Source organism: Ruditapes philippinarum, unplaced genomic scaffold (assembly GCF_026571515.1).
Source record: "Ruditapes philippinarum isolate M1 unplaced genomic scaffold, ASM2657151v2 ctg35_1_1_1_1, whole genome shotgun sequence".
Lineage (NCBI taxonomy): Eukaryota > Metazoa > Mollusca > Bivalvia > Venerida > Veneridae > Ruditapes > Ruditapes philippinarum.
The window spans coordinates 246,706-271,381 of record NW_026861019.1 but is presented as its reverse complement, the minus strand read 5'-3'; the positions used below and the strand labels follow the sequence as shown (position 1 = coordinate 271,381).

Genomic DNA, 24,676 nt, shown 5'->3' with positions numbered 1-24,676 from the left:
GGCTCAAGTTGACACTACACTCAGAGGCACTTATAACCCGACACTTACATTTTCCGGTATAACTTGGTTATTTGTAAACAGATTTTGTTCAGTCTTTGAACATACAAAACTCAACATATCATACTTATTTGCTATAATTTTACTTTCAATTCATTAACAAGAAAATAGAGAAAATAACAAAATAAATATGTTACTGCAAAATGAAAAATCACAAAATGACTGTAAATATCGTAACACAATGAAAAGTCTCTAAATCCAACTGATTCTGTATAATAACCAGTTCTAATACTTTCTGTGTCATCCCATGGCTTTAACAAAGTGTAAACACCTTTCTCATGGTTATGACATAGTGAAGGCTTTGGGAATATTTCTCCATTCCGGAATAAGGGCTTCCTCGAGTTCGAGCAACTTCTGCATTCCAAGTCATAGATCTAAACATCACACTTGTCGGCTGAATTGAACAGGTGTGTGAGAAAGCTGCCAAAAGCTCCTCGTAATTTGCTGGAACAAGAGCAAGCCCTTATTTAGGAATAGAGAACTGTGATGCAGAGGTGTTTACTTCGTTATAGCCAATTGGAAGGACATACAAAGTGTTAGAACTGGTAAACATACAGATTTAATGGGATTCAGAGACTGTTCATTGTGTTACAATTTTTACAGTCATTTTGCGCTTTTTCCATTTTACAGTTGCCCATTTGTTTTGCTATTTTATCTATTTTCTCATTAATGAATTGTAAATATAATTCCAAGTAGTAAGTATGATATGTTGAATTTTGTAAAGTCCAAATTTGATCAAAATCTGTTCACAAATAATCTATTTATACAGAAAAATGTCAGTGTTGGGTTATAAGTGCCTCTGAGTGTAGTGTAGAGGTAAGCAAAGTGGATAGCTGTCTTACATGATAATATCTAAATCCTTGGGGCATAAAATAACTCTCCATCTCTTTCTGATAAATCATTTAAAAGTTCATTTCTGTTACTCTTATGAGTTACTGTCATTTCAGGTTGTTTTGTTGTTGATGGGTTTTTTGTTCTCAATATTTTACTTACACGCGGGATGATACCAAAGCAGTACAAACTTTGGTATCAAGCAATGGTCATTTCCTCACATGAAAACAAATATGTCAAAAATATAAAAGTTTAACAGAAGGATAACTAGAACTGTGTCCAAAGGACACGGATGCCCCCACTGACAACATATATATGGTATATAGTGAAAAAATCAACAAAGGGCCATAATTCTGTTAAATTTGGTCGCAGCAAAAATTCCTTCCTTTACTTCCATCTACACATTAAGGTTGTTCATCCCTGGAAGTTTAAGCAAAATCTGCCATCCGGTTTAAGAGGAGTTGCGTTCACAAAATTTCTATATGGTATATAGTGAAAAAATCAACAAAGGGCCATAATTCTGTTAAATTTGGTCGCAGCAAAAATTCCTTCCTTTACTACCATCTACACATTAAGGTTGTTCATCCCTGGAAGTTTAAGCAAAATCTGCCATCCGGTTTAAGAGGAGTTGCGTTCACAAAATTTCTACATAGTAAATAGTGAAAAAATCAACAAAGGGCCATAATTCTGTTAAATTTGGTCGCAGCAAAAATTCCTTCCTTTACTGCCATCTACACATTAAGGTTGTTCATCCCTGGAAGTTTAAGCAAAATCTGCCATCCGGTTTAAGAGGAGTTGCGTTCACAAAATTTCTACATAGTATATAGTGAAAAAATCAACAAAGGGCCATAATTCTGTTAAATTTGGTCGCAGCAAAAATTCCTTCCTTTACTACCATCTACACATTAAGGTTGTTCATCCCTGAAAGTTTAAGCAAAATCTGCCTTCCGGTTTAAGAGGAGTTGCGTTCACAAGATTTCGGGACGTACGGACGGACAGACGTACGGACAAGTGCAACGCTATATGCTCACACTTTGTGGGGGCATAAAAATGTAATTTAAACACACAGTTTTCAGTGGGCCTTGAGCTGACAACAAGATGTTTTATGATGAATGATTTATTTACAGACAAATTTACATACTTGAACATAATTATCCATTACACTTGTTTATAATATAGTATCATAAAAAAGATTTGTCATACTGCTACATGTTCAATTAACAGAAACATGTTGACCAATTTATGTTTGATAATTGCTCTCTTAGGAAAAACAACATATCTAAACACGATTCATATCCATTTGTCTAATAGCTGAAATAAAATTAAAAACAATTTTATAGTAAAAAGTTATGCTTTCAATACAATCTGGATTTTTTCTCTAAAATACAGCCCTTGTATTTGAAAATCTCTGATGATAAACACAACTAAAGTTATATTACACTTTAAGAAAAAGAGCATTGTTGCTGATACACATTTACTGTTGTAAAATGTCACAAAGAATCATTTATGAATGTTAATACATTCCAAAATGTTTTCATTAGCTCACACATTTACTCAGTCCATCTATGAACACACTGTGGATTGGTGCATACATAGTAAAGTCTCATTCCCTCCTGAAACAACAAAGAAAAGAAAATTCTGATGAAAACTTGTGTCTATTACTTTAAAAGGATCTTCTTACATTTTTCCTGTATATTCAAACATTTACAAATCTCTTAATTACCAACACAAAGTTGTTGTATCAAAATACCTTTACTATTTATTAATGATTCATTCAACAAACATTCAAGAATAAAGATAACTTAAACATTCAGCCAAAATAGTTTGTAGCTTGATTACGGCTATGTCTGCATTCTACATCATTAATTAATTACACATTTACATTTAACATTAACCTTACAGGTAGACAAAAGTATAAGTAACAGTTGGTAAGACATTCTAAACTTTTCATTTAGCAATTACTATGTTACTATTGTTAGTTCTCCAGTGATATAGTACATGTATATTATTAAAATTTGCCACAATTTACAAATATCATCACTAAAAGTAAAAAGATATATACATGTAACAAATGAAAGCAAAACTGACCAGTGCTCTTGTACTATGTGACTGGAAAAACACAGATTCTTTATGACTGCATCTTGGACAGGGATGTTGCTCTGTGCGTGGCAAAGTTGGATCAGCTATAACATCACCAATTATCTGGGTCAACTCACTAAAATTATAATGTTGAATTTACATCATAATGATTAAGCATGTGCTACATTAATTATCAACATGATTATCAATAACATCATACATGTATGAAATAATGCACTGAAAAATTATCACTTCAGCAGTAAAAATAGAAAGCTTTTCCAAGATAGTACATTAAAATGCAATACAAAGTGGTAACTTTAACCCTTGTCATATCAACTTTGTAAAAAGACTGCCCTGCTTTGAATTGAAATTAAGAAACTATCTATTGATAATTTGTTAGTCAATAATGTGATGTATTTGGAAATCAAAATGCTAGAATTAAATAGTAAACAGTCAAGGGACTGGTCTGATTGATCATAAACAGAGGAAAGTTATATTTATAATAGCGTAAGACTTTCAGGAATTCAAAGATAAAGTCTGCTGGCAGCAACTGAATCTTTGAAGGTGACTAGCGAAGACTGACTAAGATCAGCCAGCACTTACATTCCACCTCCATAGAGTAAGATCATCAGAAATTCAAAGATGAAGTCTGAATCAACGGATGTAACCAGTAAAGACTTAGATCAGCCAGCACTTCCGTGTCATCTGATTAAGGTCCTCACTGTACACTTCAGTCAGTACTACTTTTGAAACACTCCCTAATAATGATTCATGGTTTTGTCCAGATTTGAAAGATGGACAAATTCATTTAAGATAATTAGGCGGACAATGATTAACAGCTTTTAAAGTCAATGACAGGATAACATAAGCTTGGTTCAACTTACTCAACTTCATGAGTGATCTTGTTCACATAAATACAAGGATTGTCTGCAATCTGCTGGTAGTCACAATTTCTGCACTGTAAAAAGTTATTTTTCTTTTTATAAAATATGCAATATTAATCACATTCAATAAAATCCTTTAAGAAAATTTATCATTAATTACATTCAAAACAATCCTTTTAGAAAATATATCAAAATCAACAAATGAGAAATATAAGCTTTTTGAATATTGAACAACATGTTTATGTTTTTGCAACTGAAGATTCAAAATGAAAATTTACCGCATATAAAAGATTCCGGCTCTCTTTGTCTTCTTTTGGATACAACATGTTGTTGCTGAAACACAATGTGAAAATTACAGAACAACTAACATTTTTTTATTTAGCTTATTTTAGTACACTTGTTAAAATCCATTAAGTCTTGTAAGTGATAAATTATTTATTTTAATCAAGTTGACCTATGGTTTTATCAGTTTATCTTGTAGTCGTGATCATGTTTCAAGTCTTTTTTTGCCCATCCACCCTGGCCCATTTGGTTTTGCAATAAGTTCTATTGCATTAAGTAATATTAGTACTGTGTTTTTGTAAATATTTATAATGATTAATACTTTTTTGTGGATTGATTAGTCTACCATTCTATAGTTTATTAATAATGACCAATCTGCAGTTATCTAGTGATAATTCGTGATCATTTATTAACCTAATTAAATATTCTGGCTTGGTTTTCTTTATTACATCTTATATAAACAATACTTAATTTCATTCTGGTACTGTTATGCACTGGTTATTATTTACAACATAAAATGCACAAAAGATTATGCGTAAGACCCCCGTAAGTTCATACTTGAAATACTCAACATGTTTGTTTTTCTCTAAAGAAATGTTTTGTCCAAGTATAAATTACTAAATCAAATATGCCTTTTGATAACAAAATTATGACTTTTGAAAAAAAAAATTGTCCTTCAAACGTCACTTGAGGTCATTTTAAGGTCATGAATCATTCAACATGTCCTCTTTGCATAAGTGAGTAAATCAAATTTGTCATTTTCAAAGTTTAATATTTAGTATTTTCCCCAAAATTGACTTCACTTTGATGTTTTGAAAGAGCGAAAAAAAAGGAACTCAATAACACATTTTGACACATTTGTGATCAGCAATATTATGTTTTGGTTACATGGGAGGAATGTTGTTCATCGCGTAATCACTATGTGGGAGAAATGTTGTTCATCGCGTAATCACAATTTCTTGGGCCTTTTTTTTGATGCTTGAAATTTTAATTGTATGTGTGAACCTGTGATTTACACATATACGCATCTTATCTTGAGCCCTGTCATCAGAGATACCCAACCGATTATCTTTACTCAAAAAACTACTGATAAGAATAGCTCGTCTTTTGCTAGTTTAGAAACTGTTTATAGATCAGTGAATTGAGCAATTTGGAAATATAAGCAAATGGTATTGAAGAAAGTTTAAACGTGAAAATGAACATTATATAAGGATAAGAGTCTTTGGAGGACTTCAAATTATTGTCAACATTTAAAGTGCTCGCGAAAACTAATGACTATTAAACATTATCTCCATTACTATTTTATCTGATCGTTCTGAACTTGTATACGTACCATTCACAATTTCTTGGGCCTTTTTTTTGATGCTTGAAATTTTAATTGTATGTGTGAACCTGTGATTTACACATATACGCATCTTATCTTGAGCCCTGTCATCAGAGATACCCAACCGATTATCTTTACTCAAAAAACTACTGATAAGAATAGCTCGTCTTTTGCTAGTTTAGAAACTGTTTATAGATCAGTGAATTGAGCAATTTGGAAATATAAGCAAAGGGTATTGAAGAAAGTTTAAACGTGAAAATGAACATTATATAAGGATAAGAGTCTTTGGAGGACTTCAAATTATTGTCAACATTTAAAGTGCTCGCGAAAACTAATGATGATTAAACATTATCTCCATTATTATTTTATCTGATCATTCTGAACTTGTATACGTACCATTCTTTACAGAATTTTATTCCTACAAATCCAGGTCCATCATCATGTTGGTCATACAACTCCATATTGTTTATAAATTTTTAATAAACTCACGTCACTGTTTGTCAAAATTTCACAAGAGCTTTATGTCGCTTGTAACAATTATATATTTGGAACAAGTACATATGATTAAATTTATATACGAATTTTTGTATTGCTTAAAATAGATAAATTTTATAAATGATTACAAAACGCTACGTGGAAAGCGTACTGTACTGTATACTAATATTTCCAGACGCTATTTTGTATGATTTCCTTTTAATCCGCCACATAAGCGATATATCTGTCGGGTACCACTAAAATACGCAACGGAGATTTTTTGGCGCAACGGACGCAACGGGCGCAACGGAGATATTTTTTTTTAGAAAAACCAGCACAACGCATTTTTTTTTAAAGTCAATGTGCTATTTAAGCATCTAAAATGATTGTTTATAACTATTTAAAAAGTAAGTTTTAAAATATTTCATAAATTGTATATGTTTAATTGCACTGAAGGGTCATATGCCTGGCGAAATGGAAATTTCATGGCGCAACGGAGATATTTTTTTCAGAAAAACCGACACAACGCCTTTTTTTAAAGTCAATATGCTGTATTTGAGCATCTAAAATGATTGTTTAGCACTATAAAGTAAGTATGATTTCAAATGTTTCATAAATTGTATATGTTTACACTGAAGGATTATAATATGCCTGGCGAAATGGAAATTTCATGGCGCAACGGAGATAATTTGGGAAAATCGGCACAACGTTTGTACTATTGTACTATTATATGAAATTAATTAACACCAATGTTATTTGAATAAATAAATTTAAAAAAAAGATTTAAAAACCTTAATCATATCAAATAATCAAAGAGCTGCAATGTTGATGTTGTAAAGGATTGTATGCAGGCGAAATGAACATTTTGTCTGCGCAACGGAGATTTTTTTATTTTTTTTTTGCCGCAACGAAATTTAAAAAGAAAACAATGTTTGTCAGAGTTAAGTAGTAATATGAAGAAGTAAATCATTAAAGATATTAACTGAATTACTGAAGTGGTGTTATAAATGTCTGTTTTATTCATTTAAAAATAGAATGAAATACGTTTTTATCGTTATGGCTTACACTGGAAGACAAGTATAGATTTTACTATCTGTTTCATTTTTTCCCCGTTCAATTCGTTATTTTTACGAAAAGTACTGTAATAGCTTTTCTATACATAATTTTTAATTGAATTTGCATTAGTTAACTAAATAAAGGAATATGTTGATATTACAGAATCAATGTTCAGTATTTTTTTTATTATAAACATTCATTGTATTTTTGTGTACTGTTTTTTATGTCTAAAACATAAAATAATCATATAAGTTGGTATTGTTGATATTTTATACATATTTTTTACATATACTGTATAAGTTTGATTTTATTAGGTAGAATACTGAATATATCAGATTCTAAATAGACGGCGAAATGGACATAATTTCGGCGCAATGGAAAATGAAGATTTGCATAACGGGTAGTTGTTATGTTTGAACATAACTTAAGAATTTGAGAATAATAAGTAACAGTCTTTTAAAAATGATTTACTTTCCTTTATTTAAGAAAATGTTGAAAATAGGATATTGTAAAAGACATTTAAATTACGGCGAAATGGACACATTTCGGCACAACGGGGATTATCATAACAGTTTTATCATATTATATTATTTGATTAATTTATTATCTTTCATTAATCATTGTGTACCTTTTCAATAATTGTTTGTTTTATTACGTCTCACATTTCATATACACAATTTTTCTCATAGTTTGAGTGAAATATTGGCATAATAAGCTTCAAAAGCAATATTTTCGACAATAATAAGTTATAAAAAATATGTAATACCTTAAAGTCAATACATGTTCTTCTTAATCACATTATCTAAATCAACGTATCGTGCACGAGTATGGCACGGGTGTTTAATAATTTTAACACTTGTAAAAGAAAATTTGACCGTTATCAGTGGCGGATTCAGGCTCCAAACTGTTTTATTACGTCTCACATTTCATATACACAATTTTTCTCATAGTTTGAGTGAAATATTGGCATAATAAGCTTCAAAAGCAATATTTTCGACAATAATAAGTTATAAAAAATATGTAATACCTTAAAGTCAATACATGTTCCTCTTAATCACATTATCTAAATGGTGTGAAAACGCTTGTCCAATAAACATCAACCACGTGTCATTGGTAATTTAATTATCGGTACTTAACACCCGTGATAAACATTCTGCCAATCACCAAATTGCTGTTGTTTCGCTAAATAAACAGTAGCTGCATTTGATTAAACGGGGTTTTCTGATTGGGAAGGAATTGTTATAAGTAACGTTCAAGTTAATTATTTTATGTTTTTAAATGGAAAGTCTAAGCAAATTCTACAGGCATGTCGTTTTTACTATTTTAATAATTACATCAAACAATAAATATGTTGTACATACGTATAGTTACTATTTTAATTTTAAAAATGCATAAAATATTACAATCATTCGAATATCAGCCATGACGGAAAAAATATCGTATTTCTTTGTGCAGCAATAAAGCCATTAATTAACGTTTTGTTGAAATTTGGTAATTTATTGTTAAGATTACATTAGAAAGTCAACAGCGTATGCTTCACGGACTTTTCGTATTCTTCAAGTAAAATTCTCAAAATTATGTATAGAAAAAGCTATTACGGTACTTTTCGTAAAAATAACGAATTGAACGGGAAAAATGAAACAGATTGTAAAATCCATACATGTCTTTCAGTGTCAGCCATAACGATAAAAACCGTATTTAATTCCATTTCTAAATTAATAAAACAGACATTTATTACACCACTTCAGTAATTCAGTTAATATCTTTAATGATTTACTTCTTCATATAACTACTTATTTCGGACTACTAACATGATTCCGTTGAGCCCCCCCCCCCCCCCCCCCCCCCCCCCCCCCCCCAAAAAAAAAAAAATCTCCGTTGCGCAGACAAAATTTCCATTTCGGCGGCACACAATCCTTTACAACATCAACATTGCAGCTCTTTGATTATTTGATATACGATTAAGGTTTTTAAATCTTTTTTTTTTTTTTAATTTATTTATTCAAATAACCATTGGTGTTAATTAATTTCATATAATAGTACAATAGTACAAACGTTGTGCCGATTTTCCCAAATTATCTCCGTTGCGCCATGAAATTTATTATAATCCTTCAGTGTATACTTATACAATTTATGAAACATTTGAAATCATTCTTACTTTATAGTGCTAAACAATCATTTTAGATGCTCAAATACAGCATATTGACTTTAAAAAAAGGCGTTGTGTCGGTTTTTCTGAAAAAAAATATCTCCGTTGCGCCATGAAATTTCCATTTAGCCAGGCATATGACCCTTCAGTGCAATTAAACATATACAATTTATGAAATATTTTAAAACTTACTTACTAAATAGTTATAAACAATCATTTTAGATGCTTAAATATAGCACATTGACTTTTAAAAAATGCGTTGTGCCGGTTTTTCTAAAAATAATATCTCCGTTGCGCCCGTTGCGTCCGTTGCGCCAAAAAATCTCCGTTGCGTATTTTAGTGGTACCGTATCTGTCAAACGTCTCAGCAGTTTACACGTCTGTATTTCTGACTCATTATTTATAGGTAGCCCAGGTTAATTTATGCGCAATTCTCTTCAGCTGTCCTTGTTAAAATTGTAAAGATAAAATGTCTGAGGAACGGTATGACTTTGTTGTGTTCGGTGCCAGTGGATTTACTGGTCAGTTTGTGGTGGATGAAGTTGCCAGAGTTATTGAAGAGGAAGGTGGAAATTTGAAGATGGCAATTGCAGGCAGATCTATGGAAAAATTGCAGAAAGTTCTAAAGGAATCTTCCCAAAGAACAGGTATACACCGGTACTTATTTCACAGTGCAATTTAATGCAAATAACTTGAAAATCACAATTTTACATTCACAAATATTTCAGTCATGGGAGAGAGTAACTGTCAAATTTTAATGAATATTTGGGAATGGTTGTAATTGCATATTTGCTAAATGCCATTTTCATCTGCAAATTGGTAGGGAAAGTTGGTAGCCTTAACTCTGTCTAAACAGCAATTCAGCTGCTGAAATATCATCTCTAGCTCGGCTTAAAGTTAAGTTTTTAGCCACACCTTGACATCACATGAACTGTTGTAAGAAAAATATATCAGATATAAGTAAATGTAACAACTGCCGGAAAAGTTGTTTGAGTTTCTTTAATTCATCAGGAAGTTTATCACTTTATTTTCATATCATTTAATTTGTAATTAATTTCAATGCCATTTGAATTGAAAATATTAATAATCAGTTTTTGAAATAAATGTATATAATGTGGATTTACAAAATTTCAGTGCAACTGAACAGAAGATTATCACTCATTTAGTTTGTCTACTGTAATACTGTTTTTTTTTCTGATTAGTCTGTGCCAGTGTCAATGATAGTGAATAAACAGTTTTAAAATAAATTATATGAGGATTTTTTTCCAACAAAAAGTTTGTTCTAAATTACATAAAATTAGTTAATATACATATGTAAGGAATAAAATCATGTTTGATCTACAGTGTATCCCAAATACTGAAATGTCCCCACCAGTGGTACTTGTACATTTGCATGTAAAATTGAGAGGACATGATGTTTCACTGTTTTCTGTCTATAAAAATAATATTTAAAGACTAGATCACAGGGGTTTTTACAACAGATAGTCAGATATTTTGCCCTAGCTTGCTGACTGAGATCATGCAGTAAGGAGCCAAAAGCATTGGACAGGTCCGAGGATTGCTGTCAAGTGCTCATATCTGTCTAACACCATCTACTAGTCCTCAATTAGGGCAATAAGATTTTTTCAAAGTCTTGCATCCAGAGCATGGACTTACAGCATCCTAAAATTTATAAAATATATTTTAAAGTGTAGTTTTACATAGTGTGTTTAAACTTAAAGACTTTTTAGGTAAGATTTTGTGTATGATCATTAAAAAGTGTGTTGTTTTGATGTTAAATTTGAAATGGCTTATTTACTTGAAGGGCTGACATTGGAAGAAACACCTATAATTATTTGTGATGTATCCAGTCAGGAGTCACTTGGCGAAATGTGTAAACAAGCAAAAGTTGTTCTCAACTGTGTTGGTCCAGTTAGTAAATATACATGTTTTATTTGCCTTTACTTAACAACAGTAACATAAGAAATATACCCCAATATTCACAGCACAAGTTGTTTTTATATAGAAAACTCAACCCTGTCCTTTATTTGAACTGGTATATAACAAATACTCATGCAAAATTGACATGCCCTGGCAGGTATTGATAATTATATTGTATAGCATTTATATGCTCATTTATATATTTATAATCATATTAAACCTTAGACCAGTTGTATATATTTACATTTATTAAAATATACCTGTGAAATATATCAAACAACATTTTAAAATAGTTTTAAAACTTTATATAAGCACAGTTTACTTGTGCCACAGCTACAGGTATATAATTTCATATGCTGTTGATGATTTCTTTCCTTGCCTGCAGGAATTCATGTAAAAATATTCCATTGTGTACAACATTTGTATGAGCAAAATTTTAACTATTTATTTTAATTTATTTTATAGTATAGGTTTTATGGTGAGCAAGTTGTGAAAGCCTGTATTGAGAATAGTGCTCATCACATTGATATAAGTGGAGAACCACAGGTCAGTCAAGCCTGTACATAAATTATTATTCATATTTTGATTACTGTTGAAAGATTCTTCTTAAAGCTTTGTTATAGAAGTGTGCTCAAATAAACTAAGTACAATGAGTCTTTATGATATTGTTTTTATAATTATTAAAATCAGCACTTACATATTTACATATACATGTATGTTGTTCTTTTTAATTTTTGACTACTGACAAAAACAGAATCGATGATGCTACTCTTAAATTTAATCAATAATTGTTCAGTACATGAATATTATAAGATCTTGTTTCTGGTTTTAGTACTTGGAAAAGATGCAGCTTATGTACAGTGGTAAAGCGAGAGAGCAGGATGTATATGTAATTGGTGCATGTGGTTTTGACAGTGTTCCCAGTGACTTGGGTGTGGCCTTTCTCACACAAAAATTTGATGGTATGTTACAGGCTCCTTTTTATGATCAAATGTATAATTATAACAATTTTTGTGAGTCTATAGTGTCTAAGTTTTCTTGTATCTCAGAATTATGGAAACTGTTGCTAGGAGATATTTATGAGTAATATGGTAATTATAGCATATTTGTTAAATAATAAGAATGTCTAGACACTATTGTTATTTCAGTGTTTTATTACAAATGTAAATCCCACAGGTGGTGAAATGTTTGTGTTGATATGTTTACATTTATGAGTTATAACTGTTCCTGTAGATATTGAGGAAGGCAGTCATAAATTATCTATACTGACTTTTAAGTTTAAAAAAATCTTGAAAAAGAAAATGTATACAATATTGAAAGATTGAGATTGAATCTAAACATAAATTATCACACAAAATAGTTCCTTTCAGAACATTGGGTTGAGCAGAACTTTGTCCTCCAGTTAATGCTAAGATCAAGAACAGAACAGGATTTTTTTTTATTTTGCAGAGTTATTCTGAAGTACATTGCTAGTTAACCTGCAATATTGTATGCATGGCAGGTGTTTTATATAAATTCTGTTAATACATTAAAGTGCATACAATTTGCAAACATACAATCTATAAGAATAAATTACATGTACATTTCTTAGTGTTTTCAACATTGAATTTCTTAATAATAACATATGTACAACATATGCATGTATGTACATGTATATGTAAGCCTTGAGCAATTATTATCTATTTGAAAGTTTTTTTGTCAAGATATTGATAATTGGAACTGCCCATTGGCATTATGTTTAATTTCAGACTATTTGTATTTTTATTGATTTCAGGTGATTTGAATTCAGTGGAATTTTTTGTAACATTACATCCAGGAGCTGATGTAAGTCTTTATATTTTCACTTTGCTGCAAATCATTAAATCAGTATATCAACAGCAGACTTAAACAAAGATGAACTGGAACAATGGCTGTCTGTACTCCATTCATTTTTGTTCCACGATAGAAGCTTCGTTTTTGATTATTTTGAATTTTACTTGCACAGAACTTTTATAAACAGTAGATCTTTGATCCAAGACCACCATGCACAGAAATAAGGGGGAAACCTCCAGCCTTCTGCACATTTTGTATAACCAATAGATCTCAGTTTCTGTAAGTGGCAATGTCTCATCATGAATTACAGAGTTATGGCCCCTTAAAAGACTTAAAGAGCATGTTTTGTCACCTTTTTAGCTCGACTTTTCTATGAAAAGGGGAGCTATCCTACTCGCCCCGGCGTCGGCGTCGGCGTCACACCTTGGTTAAGTTTTTCGTACCACCCCACTTTATTTCAGAAGTATTACAAGTATGGCTTTGAAACTTACCATACTTGTTCACCATCATAACCTCCATCTACAGACAAGAGTACATAACTCTGTCAAGGTTTTTGACAGAATTATGGCCCTTTTTTGACTTAGAAAGTGTATTGAGCTTGGTTAAGTTTTTTGTACCACCTCACTTTATTTCAAAACCATTGGAGGTATTGCTTTGAAACTGACCATACTTGTTTACCATCACGACCTTCATCAACAGACAAGAGGACATAACTCTGTCAAGGTTTTTGACAGAATTATGCCCCTTTTTGACTTAGAAAATACATTGAATATGGGTAAAATCCACTTATTGCCTTAACCCTTTGAGATATTGCTTTGAAACTTTTAATGCTATTTCACATCATTACCCCCATCTGTACGCAAGAGAAGGTAACTCTGTCAAGGATTTGTTTTTAAAAATTAAGGCCTTTTATCGACTTAGAATCTTGGTTAAGTTTTTAGTACCAGTCCACTTTTTGACTGAACTGTTTGAGATATTAATTTGAAAGTTGGAATACTTGTTTACAATCATGATTCCCAAACATGTCCAGGAGAAGGTAATTCTGTCAAAGATTTTATTTGAATTATGGCCCTTAACTGTCAATGTTTTGTATTATAGGCAAGCACTAAAAAACTTAAAAAATCTAAAAAAATTCATTCCTATCCACTTGTTCACTTTACCATAAATTATGTCATATAAACATTGCTGTAATATTCAAGGGTATCAAACAACTAGTTTTTTTTTCTTTCTTACCAGCCCTCTTTTGACTTAAACATTTCAAACTTTGCTGCAGTGTTCAAGGGTGTCACACAATTCAGTAAAATAATTCTTCACTAAATATCTTAATGCTCATGGCCATTGTTCACTTTAAAAATACAGAGATTCTTGTATTGCCTTTTACTGCAAAAACTTTTTTTATTGGCAAGCAATAAAAAAGTCGAGCGCGCTGTCTTACGGACAGCTCTTGTTATAGTAGCTGGTTAACTCCAATTGAATTTTAAAGATGTTGATTTTGCATTGTTTGCATGGTAGCAATTTGTTGGTTTTTTTTCATCAGAATTAAACTTCGACACATTACTTCTATTACTAGTAGATCTTAAGTTCACATAGGAAAATTGCCTGATCCCTTCATTTCTTCATACATTGTAGAATTTTGTACTTAAAATGTCAAAAAAGGCATATTTTGCTTTTTTCTGCATGATACTAAGCAATGTTATTAAAGGGGGAGATAATCTAATTGAACAAAAAAGAAAAATAGACTTTTCTCCATAACAATAGAATAAGGGGTCATTGCCCTCTGTTAAAGCAAAAGAAGATAACAAGATAAATGACCCCTTATCCAATTTTGGTCATATGTCCATCAGCAAAAGGTAGATCCTGGAATAATTCTAAAAGTACTTTAAATATTTGCATGAAAAGTGAAACCTGGAAAGATTGCAATATGGAGAATCTTTGAATGACATGTTCCTTTATTGTAGGGGACTTTTATTGCTAAGTAATAGTCTTTTACGGTACATTTGAACTTAACTTAAAAAAGAATATTAACTCTTGGTGTCATACATTACAAAATTGCAGCCCCTTAAAATGGCCAAAATAGATCATAACATGCCAAAATAAATGAAAATTTTTAAGTCTTCCAGTTTTGGTAATTTTTGATTTTCTAACATGATTTAGTGGTTTTCTAATAAGTTTATGACATGGCACTGGGGTCAAGATAATGGCATGTCAACTGATACAAGTTTAATCTTTATATTGAGTATCAAATACGTGTTATATATCACTACATAATGACTATATGTTTTAGGGCCTGTCTGGGAATATAACAACATTAGAAAGTGCTCTACATGGATTTGCTAAAGCTGGAGAATTAAAGCCATTGAGGAAAACATTGTTCCCAACACCACTTCCTAGAAGTCAGTATAAGATTGTACCAAAGTAAGCAGTTGTACATGTTTTAAAAATTTTCACATGTCTGAACTGAAGATATTCACTTGAAACTTTTCACACATGACTGTTGGATGGAATATGTGGGTCACTATCAAGGAATCAGCTCTTCTTCGTTGATTTTCACAAAGTTTTATCATTGTAAACATTAAAAAACCTGGGTAAGGTTATATTTTAATAGTTGAGTGCACCTCTTACTTTATAAATATAAGTGCAACCCCTGTTAATTTTTTCAGGGAATCAATTGTTTTGTTTAATGGTGACCAGGTCAAGCACATTGTTACTTGGTTAGGTTGTGGTGCCTAGTTTGAATTCCAGCCGAGCAGGATTTTTTTCTGATACATTTGAATCTTTCTATTATGAATTAGAAATGTTTGTAAAGAAAAATATCTATATATCTTTTCCCACAACCAATGAAAACATTCACATGATAATTCACATAATGTCTTTGTGTTCTTAATTTAATACATAACAAACCAAGACCCATAACCTAGCATGGATTTATTCGAAATTATGCCCCTTCATAACTAAGCATGGATTTGTTATTATATCTCAATGTGAACTTGGAGAATTCCTTTTGTTATGGTTTTCCATGCAAGTTTTTTTGCAGCAAGTGTTGATTGTACTTATTTAATCTTTTATCTTTGGGATCATTATTGTAGCTCATTAACTTAACATAAGCTGTATTCTTATTTATTTACTTATTCATCTTTCTCGAATTAAGAAAATTACCGACTTGGATTTCTATTGAATAATTTTATTGAAATTTTAAAAATACTGCATGACACTTGTTTATACACAGTATCTACAGGCTTATCAGCAATTTAAGCATTTCTTTTGAATACGACCTTCCTAATTATAAATTACTGTGTTGTTCTCCATTCTTATTTGTCTTAACCCTTTCTAGTGTTTCTCTCTTGTGATTTAATATCCTCGATGAAGTTGTTATATATTATATTATGATGTATATTGTTTAAACCTTTTCATGTGCTTCTTTTTTATCCCTGTAATCATTTATTTGATTGCAACTTTGGTCACAACCTTCTTATAGAGCCAGAAACAGTTAGTCCAATAAAAAGGGAATTGAGAGAGATTTTAACCATTTCATATCATTATCAAAGTTGAATTGAGTTTATGAATAAGTAAAGAAGTTGTCTTTGTTTATATTATATCCCATGATTTGTTGAAATGTCTATACACTGATTTCTCTACTACTAGAATTAAAGGAGTTTTATACATAAACTTCTACATATCAAGTTGAAAATCTAATACTAAGTAAAAAGTTGAACCATCTAATACTAAGTAAATGACTGGTTATTTTACAGGTCAGCTGGTTTCAACAAGGATATTGATCATTGGTGCTTAAACTTTCCAGGCAGTGATAGAGCTATAGTAAATAGAAGTGTCAGATTTGATTATGAAGTCAACCAAAAAAGACCAGTAAGTACAAGGAAAGCCAGCAAATTGGATTATATACATATGTTAAATAAAAGTTTCTTATTTATTAACATGTATATAATATATTTAATGGCCTTAATTTTCTTGAACTACACTTATATTTTATATATACAAATTAATGTTTAATGTTTTAAAGAAACTAATTACCTATATATTTTAGTTGTATATTATTAATTGTAAATTTATTTTTCCAGTTTCAAGTTGGTGCGTATATTCAGCTACCAAGTTTTATCTACATGATGCTGACTGTCATTATAGGCTTCCTTGTTGGAATTCTTGCTAAATTCAGCATAGGGAGATCACTTATCTTGAAGGTATTTTTTGTGTTTTTACATAAGGGGAGTTATCATACTCTCCTTTCTGTAGTGTTTCCTGTTGACACAATTCTTGGATAAGTTTTTGTGCTTTTTAGCTCACCTGTCACAAAGTGACAGGGTGAGCTTTTGTGATCGCTTTTCGTCCGGCATCCGTCCATCGTCCGTAAACTTTTACTTTAAATGACATCTCCTCATAAACCACTAGGCCAATTTCATCCAAACTTCACAGGAATGTTCCTTTGGTGGTCACCTTAAATTGTTCAAAGAATTTAATTCCATGCAGAACTCTGGTTGCCATGGCAACCGAAAGAAAAAACTTTAAATATCTTCTTTTACAAAACCCTAAGAGCTAGAGCTTAGATATTTGGCATGAAACATCTTTGAGTGAGTGTCTACCAAGTTTGTTCAAATAAAAGCCCTGGGGTCAAAATTGGCCCCGCCCCAGGGGGTCATTGATTTTCCCTATATGCATATAGTAAAAACTTAAAAAATCTTCTTTTAAAGAACCCAAAGAGCTAGAGCTAAGATATTTAGCATGAAACATGTTCTAATGAGTGTCTACCAAGTTTGTTCAAATAAAAGCCCTTGGGTCAAAATTGGACCCGCCCAGGGGGTCATTGATTTTCCCTATATGCATATAGTAAAAACTTAAAAAAATCTTCTTTTAAAGAACTCAAAGAGCTAGAGCTAAGATATTTAGCATCAAACATGTTCTAATAGGTGTCTACCAAGTTTGTTCAAATAAAAGCCCTGGGGTCAAAATTGGCCCCGCCCCGGGGGTCATTGATTTTCCTTATATGTGTATAGCAAAAACTTAAAAAATCTTCTTTGAAAAAACCCAAATAGCTAGAGTTTAGATATTAAGCATGAAACATCTTCTAGTGAGTGTCTACAAAGTTTGTTCAAATAAAAGACCTGGGGTCAAAATTGGCCCCGCCCCGGGGGTCATTGATTTTCCTTATATGTGTATAGCAAAAACTTAAAATCTTCTTTGAAAAAACCCAAATAGCTAGAGTTTAGATATTAAGCATGAAACATCTTCTAGTAAGTGTCTACAAAATTTGTTCAAATAAAAGCCCTGGGGTCAAAACTGGCCCCGCCCCAGGGGTGTCATTGTTTTTAACTATATGTGTATAGTAAAAACTTAAAAAAATCTTCTTTTAAAAAGCCCAATGAGCTAGAGCTTAGATAATTAGCATGAAACATCTTCTTATGGGTGTCTACCAAGTTTGTTCAAATAACAGCCCTGGGGTCAAAATTGGCCCAGCCCCAGGGGGTCATTGATTTTCCCTATATGCATATAGTTAAAACTTAAAAAATCTTCTTTTAAAGAACTCAAAGAGCTAGGCGAAGAAATTTAGCATCAAACATGTTCTAATAGGTGTCTACCAAGTTTGTTCAAATAAAAGCCCTGGGGTCAAAATTTGCCCCGCCCCGGGGGTCATTGATTTTCCTTTTATGTGTATAGCAAAAACTTAAAAACTTCTTTGAAAAAACCCAAATAGCTAGAGTTTAGATATTAAGCATGAAACATCTTCTAGTGAGTGTCTACAAAGTTTGTTCAAATAAAAGCGCTGGGGTCAAAATTGGACCCGCCCAGGGGGTCATTGATTTTCCTTATATGTGTATAGCAAAAACTTAAATCTTCTTTGAAAAAACCCAAATAGCTAGAGTTTAGATATTAAGCATGAAACATCTTCTAGTAAGTGTCTACAAAATTTGTTCAAATAAAAGCCCTGGGGTCAAAACTGGCCCCGCCCCAGGGGTGTCATTGTTTTTAACTATATGTGTATAGTATGGGGGGGGGTGCTATATACAGGTGAGCGACCTCAGGGCTTCACACATCTATCTTGGTGGAATTTTGTGAGCTTTAAATTCCTGCATGAAACTTGGGTTACTATCATGAAGGCTATAATTTTAATCTTTGTCAAAATTATCATCTCATTTCTAATACCAATACATGTTGATAGATTGATCTTCTCACAACTTTTAATCTTTATGTAATTGCAGTTGTTATCTACATTTTGTCTTTTATTATTGTTTTCATAATTATTGCGAACATCATTTTTCAGTATCCACAGATATTTACCTTTGGGGTATTCAAACATGGAGGACCATCAAAAAAACAGGTAATATAGCGATTGATCCTTGTTCATCTCTCTGGAACTTTTGAGACATTTATTTGACTATATCTATTACATTATTATATGCCCGAAGGGGCATATTATGTTATACCCCCTGGCGTCTATCTTTCTGTCCGTCCAAGCAAACATTTTGGGTTTAGGGGCTATATAACAGTAAAGAGAACAAAAGAGAACAATAGGTTCATTCCGTGATCAAAGGGTTTATGGGCTAGTAGCCCTTAAGAAAACAAAGAAAATAACAAAGAAAATAGCCCCTAAATCCAAAATGTTGGAACGTCCGTCCGTTAGCAATTTGGTTTCCGGAGCATAACTTAAGTTCAATTTGGCCCACAATGTTCAAACTTCATAGGATGATTGTCCATATTGGGTAGAAGACCCCCATTGATTTTGGGGTCAAAAGGTCAAAGGTCACTATTTCCTTAAAACTGAAAACAGTTTCCAGAGCATAACTTAAATTCCATTTGACCCACAATGTTCAAACTTCATAGGATGATTGTCCATATTGGGTAGAAGACCCCTATTGATTTTGGGGTCAAAAGGTCAAGGTCACTTTAACCTTGATACTGAAAACAGTTTCTGGAGCATAACTTAAGTTCCATTTGGCCCACAATATTCAAACTTCATAGGATTATTGTCCATATTTGGTAGAAGACCTCTTTTGATTTGAGGTCACAAGGTCAAAGGTCACAATTACCTTAAAATTGGAAACAGTTTCCGAAGCATAACTAAAGTTTTATTTGACCCACACTATTCTAACTTCATAGGATGATTGTCCATATTGGGAAGGAGACCCATATTGATTTATGGGTCACAAGGTCAAAGGTCAAGGTCACTATTACCTTAATACTGAAAACAGTTTCCGAAGCATAACTTAAGTTCCATTTTGCCCACAATATTCAAACTTCGTCGGATGATTGTCCATATTGGGCAAAAGACCCCTGATGAATTTGGGGTCACTAGGTCAAAGGTCAAGGTCACCATTACCTTAAGACCAAAAACAATTTCTGGAGCATAACGTAAGTTCCATTTGGCCCACTATATTCAAACTTCATAGGATGATTGTCCGTATTGGGTTGAAGACCCCTATTGATTTTGGGGTCACAAGGTCAAAGGTCAAAGTCACTTTTACCTTAATACTGAAAACAGTTTCTAGAGCATAACTTAAGTTCCATTTGGCCCACAATGTTCAAACTTCATAGTATGATTGTGCATATTGAATAGAAGACCCCTATTGATTTTGGGGTCACAAGGTCAAAGGTCAAGGTCACTATAACCTTAATATTGAAAATAGTTTCCAGAGCATAACTTAAGTTCCATTTGGTCCACAATATTCAAACTTCATAGGATTCTTGTCCATATTGGGTAGAAGACCCCTATTGATTTTGGGGTCACAAGGTCAAAGGTCAAGGTCACTATGACCTTAAAATTGGAAACAGTTTCCGGAGCATAACTAATGTTTTATTTGACCCACAATATTCAAACTTCATAGGATGATTGTCAATATTGGGTGGGAGACCCATATTGATTTATGGGTCACAAGGTCAAAGGTCAAGGTCACTATTACCTTAATACTGAAAACAGTTTCCGAAGCATAACTTAAGTTCCATTTAGCCCACAATATTCAAACTTCATAGGATGATTGTCCATATTGGGCAAAAGACCCCTGTTGATTTTGGGGTCACTAGGTCAAAGGTCAAGGTCACCATTACCTTAAGACCAAAAACAATTTCCGGAGCATAACGTAAGTTCCATTTGGCCCACTATATTCAAACTTCATAGGATGATTGTCCATATTGGGTTGAAGACCCCTATTGATTTTGGGGTCACAAGGTCAAAGTCACTTTTACCTTAATACTGAAAACAGTTTCTAGAGCATAACTTAAGTTCCATTTGGCCCACAATGTTCAAACTTCATAGTATGATTGTGCATATTGGATAGAAGACCCCTATTGATTTTGGGGTCACAAGGTCAAAGGTCAAGGTCACTATTACCTTAAAATTGAAAATAGTTTCCAGAGCATAACGTAAGTTCCATTTGGCCCACTATATTCAAACTTCATAGGATGATTGTCCATATTGGGTAGAAGACCCCTATTGGTTTTGGGGTCACAAGGTCAAAGGTTAAGGTCATTATTAATAACTTTAGTATTAATCAACCTGTAAAATTTTATAGGATGAACAGCTAATTCCCATGTCTTACAAATGCTTCATCCTTAAAAAAAAACACTTTCGGGCATATAATGCTACGCCTAGCGGTGCTCTTGTTTTATGGTTTGTCAGATATAGGCAGTGATGTTTGCTCTCTTTGTGTACAGATTTTAGTAATTAGCTGGACGAATTGTAGAATAAGGAGAGCTGTTGTATTTACCCCTTCGTCAGCATCACACTTAGGTTAAGTTTTTAGTGCAAGTTGGTATCTCAAAAACAACCAAAGGAATAGGTGGAAACTTCATACATCTGTTTTTTTGGGTTATCTTACATCCTTAACTTGAGTTACCTTTTTACTGTGTTATGCCCCTTTTCTTACTGTCAAGTATTGAAAATTGACGAGAACACTGTGATATGAGACATTTTGTTCAAAATTAACGAAATGGTCATAAACTGTTTATATGAAATATGTTACATTGTATCTACAGATAGAGACATCAAGTTTCAGTATAACATTGATTGGTAAAGGCTGGAAGGACAAGCTTACAGATGTTGATGCCCAGCATGACACCCCACCAGACAGTAAGATAGTTGTTCGAGTTTCGGGACCAGAGGCTGGCTATGTTACTACACCAATCTGTATGGTTCAATGTGCCCTAACCTTGCTGAAAGAAGTCTCTAAAGATAAGATGTGGTAATATAGTTTTCCTATTCAAAACAATGTCTGTCATCAGAAATGATGGTTTTAAATCATTAAGCAAGATATTGTACAATTATTGTATGATGATGAGGTAAATATCCAAGTCAATGGACCTGGTTAATGTGATATTTACCAAGACCAAAGGCTGAGGTGAATATTGCATTAGCCAGGTCAATAGACTTAGATATTCACTGACATCTTCATACAAAAACTGTTTTATTATATGACCAAATTAGAATTCTGCATTTGGTAATTTTTGAAAGTTTGAAGTCCCTTTATATTCTATATACTGTAAAGCCATTAACGACTGGTTTTCTATTAAAAGACAGTTAATTTTAGTGTGCCAGTTTTAATGGCATTATGATGTAGTTTGTTTTGAACAATATCACTACATGAACATCTCTTTCTATTTACCGTCAATTGCAACATGGGGAAATCGGTAGTCATATTTTAACATAAGTTAAGCTATGAAGATATTTCTAGAAAAACACTAGCAGTATTAGGCTTTTTGATTGGTGTTAGTTTTCAATAGTTTCCAAGTCATAATTAATACATTGTATTTGCCTATAAACTGAAATTACCATATGAAAGCTTTTTAATACACATTAGGTTCACCTATATGGATATGCAAAAATATGCTGAAATGAAATCAAGCTATCAACAAATAAAGACTGATCAGGTTTGCAATCAAATTTAACTGATCTACCACCAAAATTTATAAGCTGAACATTGCAATATATTTCAGTGGTGGAGTATATACAACAGCCGCCATATTTCGGGATACAAGTTTGATTGACAGATTGAACAAACACAATGTGAAGTATGAGGTGATCACTGAACAAGGACCAATCTAAGAACTGACAAAATTATGTGAGAAATCAGCAGATATTACAAGTTTTATAACAAGATTGAACTCATATAGATTGTTGGAAAGCCACTATTGAGAGATTGGCGCATATTTTATATCAACTTTGTTAATTAATTTATTTTATTTAGTGCTTACAGTAGCTGTAATATCTTGCAAAAATGACACAAACTTAAGATCAACTATTTATTAGAAAAATCACTTAAAAACAAGATTTTGGACCAGCAGGGAAATCGGGTTATGTTGAAAAATTATTACATCACAAATTTCAAATGTATTTTAAAGCATAAACATCCAGTTCTGAGACAGTACAGTAAACAGTGTTCAATTACACTCTGATAGAATGGAGGATTTAAAAATAAAAAATGAAATTTAAAACATGAGCCTGGTTTTCCTGTGTTTTTGACTTTCAGCATTTTATTATTATTGTTTGTTACATCATTGTGCTTTTTTGTCTAACTGAGCATTCAATGTTTTTTATTATATATTTAAATTGTATTTTTGTATTCATATCATCCACAGTATTGACCAAAAAATTATTTTGTTGTTTTTTATAAATGTTGAAGATCAAACTATTATACACAGTGCATTATCTGTGAGTTTTATACTTTGTTTTAATTTTTAGTTTTGAAAATATAAGGTACAAAAAAGTTACATCATAGAAATTGTTAGAACTTTATTTAAATGAGACCATAATCCAGTTGTTTTTCTGAAATCTTTAAACTCTACTACAAAGTTATTATTTTAATGTATTTTTTATATCAAGTATTTATTTATTTGTTTGTTTTGCTTTAAGTATTATCTGTAACATATGTAAAACCTGATATCAAAACATATTTTAAATAAAACTTCAGGAGATTACATGGGGTGTCAGTGATCCTACCTTCCAAGATAAAATCTAAATAATGAGATATGGTATGTCTTCCTCCACTATTGGCCATACTTATTTTAAAAAATTTGTGCAAACCTTAAACCAAAGTAGTTGAATTGTCAATTAAATAAGTTCATTTTATTACTAGTATTTTCACTGCCATTTCTCTTCAATTGGGAAAATATGTTTATTTTTGGTTCCTTGAATGTTAGCTTTATGTTGCAATTATATCAGTAGAACTTTGGGGGTAATTTATACATTCACTAAATAAAAAGGTTGACATTCATAACCAAACTTCATTTACAATTGAAAATATTTTGAAACAAAACTGATTTTATCTTGAAGTTTACCTTCTTTTAATAATATGATGGTTTACTCTTTCTACCAGAAATACGCAGAAATTCATTTATAATTATGTCTTTCCAAAAGAAACATAAAATTTTATTTTAAAAAATCCTGACCAATTTTGTTGTACAGTATTGCCAACTTATACTCTGCCGACATTTATTTAATTCTTGCTTTTTAGTTTTTTATTGCGGTTTTTGAAAAGCTTTTGTTGTATACATTATTAAAAAAAATAAACTTATGAAATAGTAAATGTATTTTTGTAAGTTGTTGTTTCATGTACAAGTATCATTGTTACAATTAAGAAATAGAGGATATTTGTTTGTTTTGCATGTAAGATTGAAATATATTTTACTGAGCAAACACCAGATGCAATATTTTCACAAGTAGCAAAAGATTTTTGACTGAGGTAAATCTGCTTTTACTTGCAAAAATCATTACAGATTTTTGCATCAATGGAGCACTCAGAAGTGTAAGCAGTGCTTGTGTAATGATTTTATAATGACAGTTATTACTTGTGCAAACTCAAAGTTGTG

The 24,676-nt window shown here is 31.9% G+C and overlaps 2 protein-coding genes across 2 annotated transcripts; one reads left to right on the top strand and one right to left on the bottom strand.

Moving 5' to 3' along the window:
- Positions 1-1,989: 1,989 nt before the first annotated feature.
- On the bottom strand, positions 1,990-6,015 carry LOC132714243 (DNA-directed RNA polymerase II subunit RPB9-like). The gene is made up of 5 exons (XM_060697055.1): positions 5,854-6,015; positions 4,130-4,184; positions 3,852-3,925; positions 2,977-3,103; positions 1,990-2,501 (listed from the first exon to the last, which is right to left on the bottom strand). The coding sequence occupies exons 1-5, from the start codon at positions 5,916-5,918 to the stop codon at positions 2,439-2,441; spliced, it is 384 nt and encodes a 127-aa protein (XP_060553038.1). The 5' UTR covers positions 5,919-6,015; the 3' UTR covers positions 1,990-2,438.
- Positions 6,016-9,491: 3,476 nt separating this feature from the next.
- LOC132714244 (saccharopine dehydrogenase-like oxidoreductase) lies at positions 9,492-24,201 on the top strand. Its single transcript, XM_060697056.1, has 11 exons — positions 9,492-9,783; positions 10,941-11,047; positions 11,522-11,602; positions 11,889-12,018; positions 12,831-12,880; positions 15,153-15,283; positions 16,618-16,732; positions 16,945-17,064; positions 19,140-19,196; positions 21,848-22,053; positions 22,805-24,201. The coding sequence occupies exons 1-11, from the start codon at positions 9,606-9,608 to the stop codon at positions 22,911-22,913; spliced, it is 1,284 nt and encodes a 427-aa protein (XP_060553039.1). The 5' UTR covers positions 9,492-9,605; the 3' UTR covers positions 22,914-24,201.
- The last annotated feature ends 475 nt before the right edge of the window (positions 24,202-24,676 follow it).

Coding starts and splice junctions, on each gene's coding strand:
- LOC132714243 (XM_060697055.1), bottom strand. CDS start 5,918: ATGGAGTTGTATGACCAACATGATGATGGACCTGGATTTGTAGGAATA. Junction 3,926..4,129: donor GCCGGAATCTTTTATATGCG/GTAAATTTTCAT, acceptor AACTTTTTACAG/TGCAGAAATTGTGACTACCA. Junction 3,104..3,851: donor AAGATCACTCATGAAGTTGA/GTAAGTTGAACC, acceptor TTATAATTTTAG/TGAGTTGACCCAGATAATTG.
- LOC132714244 (XM_060697056.1), top strand. CDS start 9,606: ATGTCTGAGGAACGGTATGACTTTGTTGTGTTCGGTGCCAGTGGATTT. Junction 17,065..19,139: donor GGAGATCACTTATCTTGAAG/GTATTTTTTGTG, acceptor ATCATTTTTCAG/TATCCACAGATATTTACCTT. Junction 22,054..22,804: donor GTCTCTAAAGATAAGATGTG/GTAATATAGTTT, acceptor AATATATTTCAG/TGGTGGAGTATATACAACAG.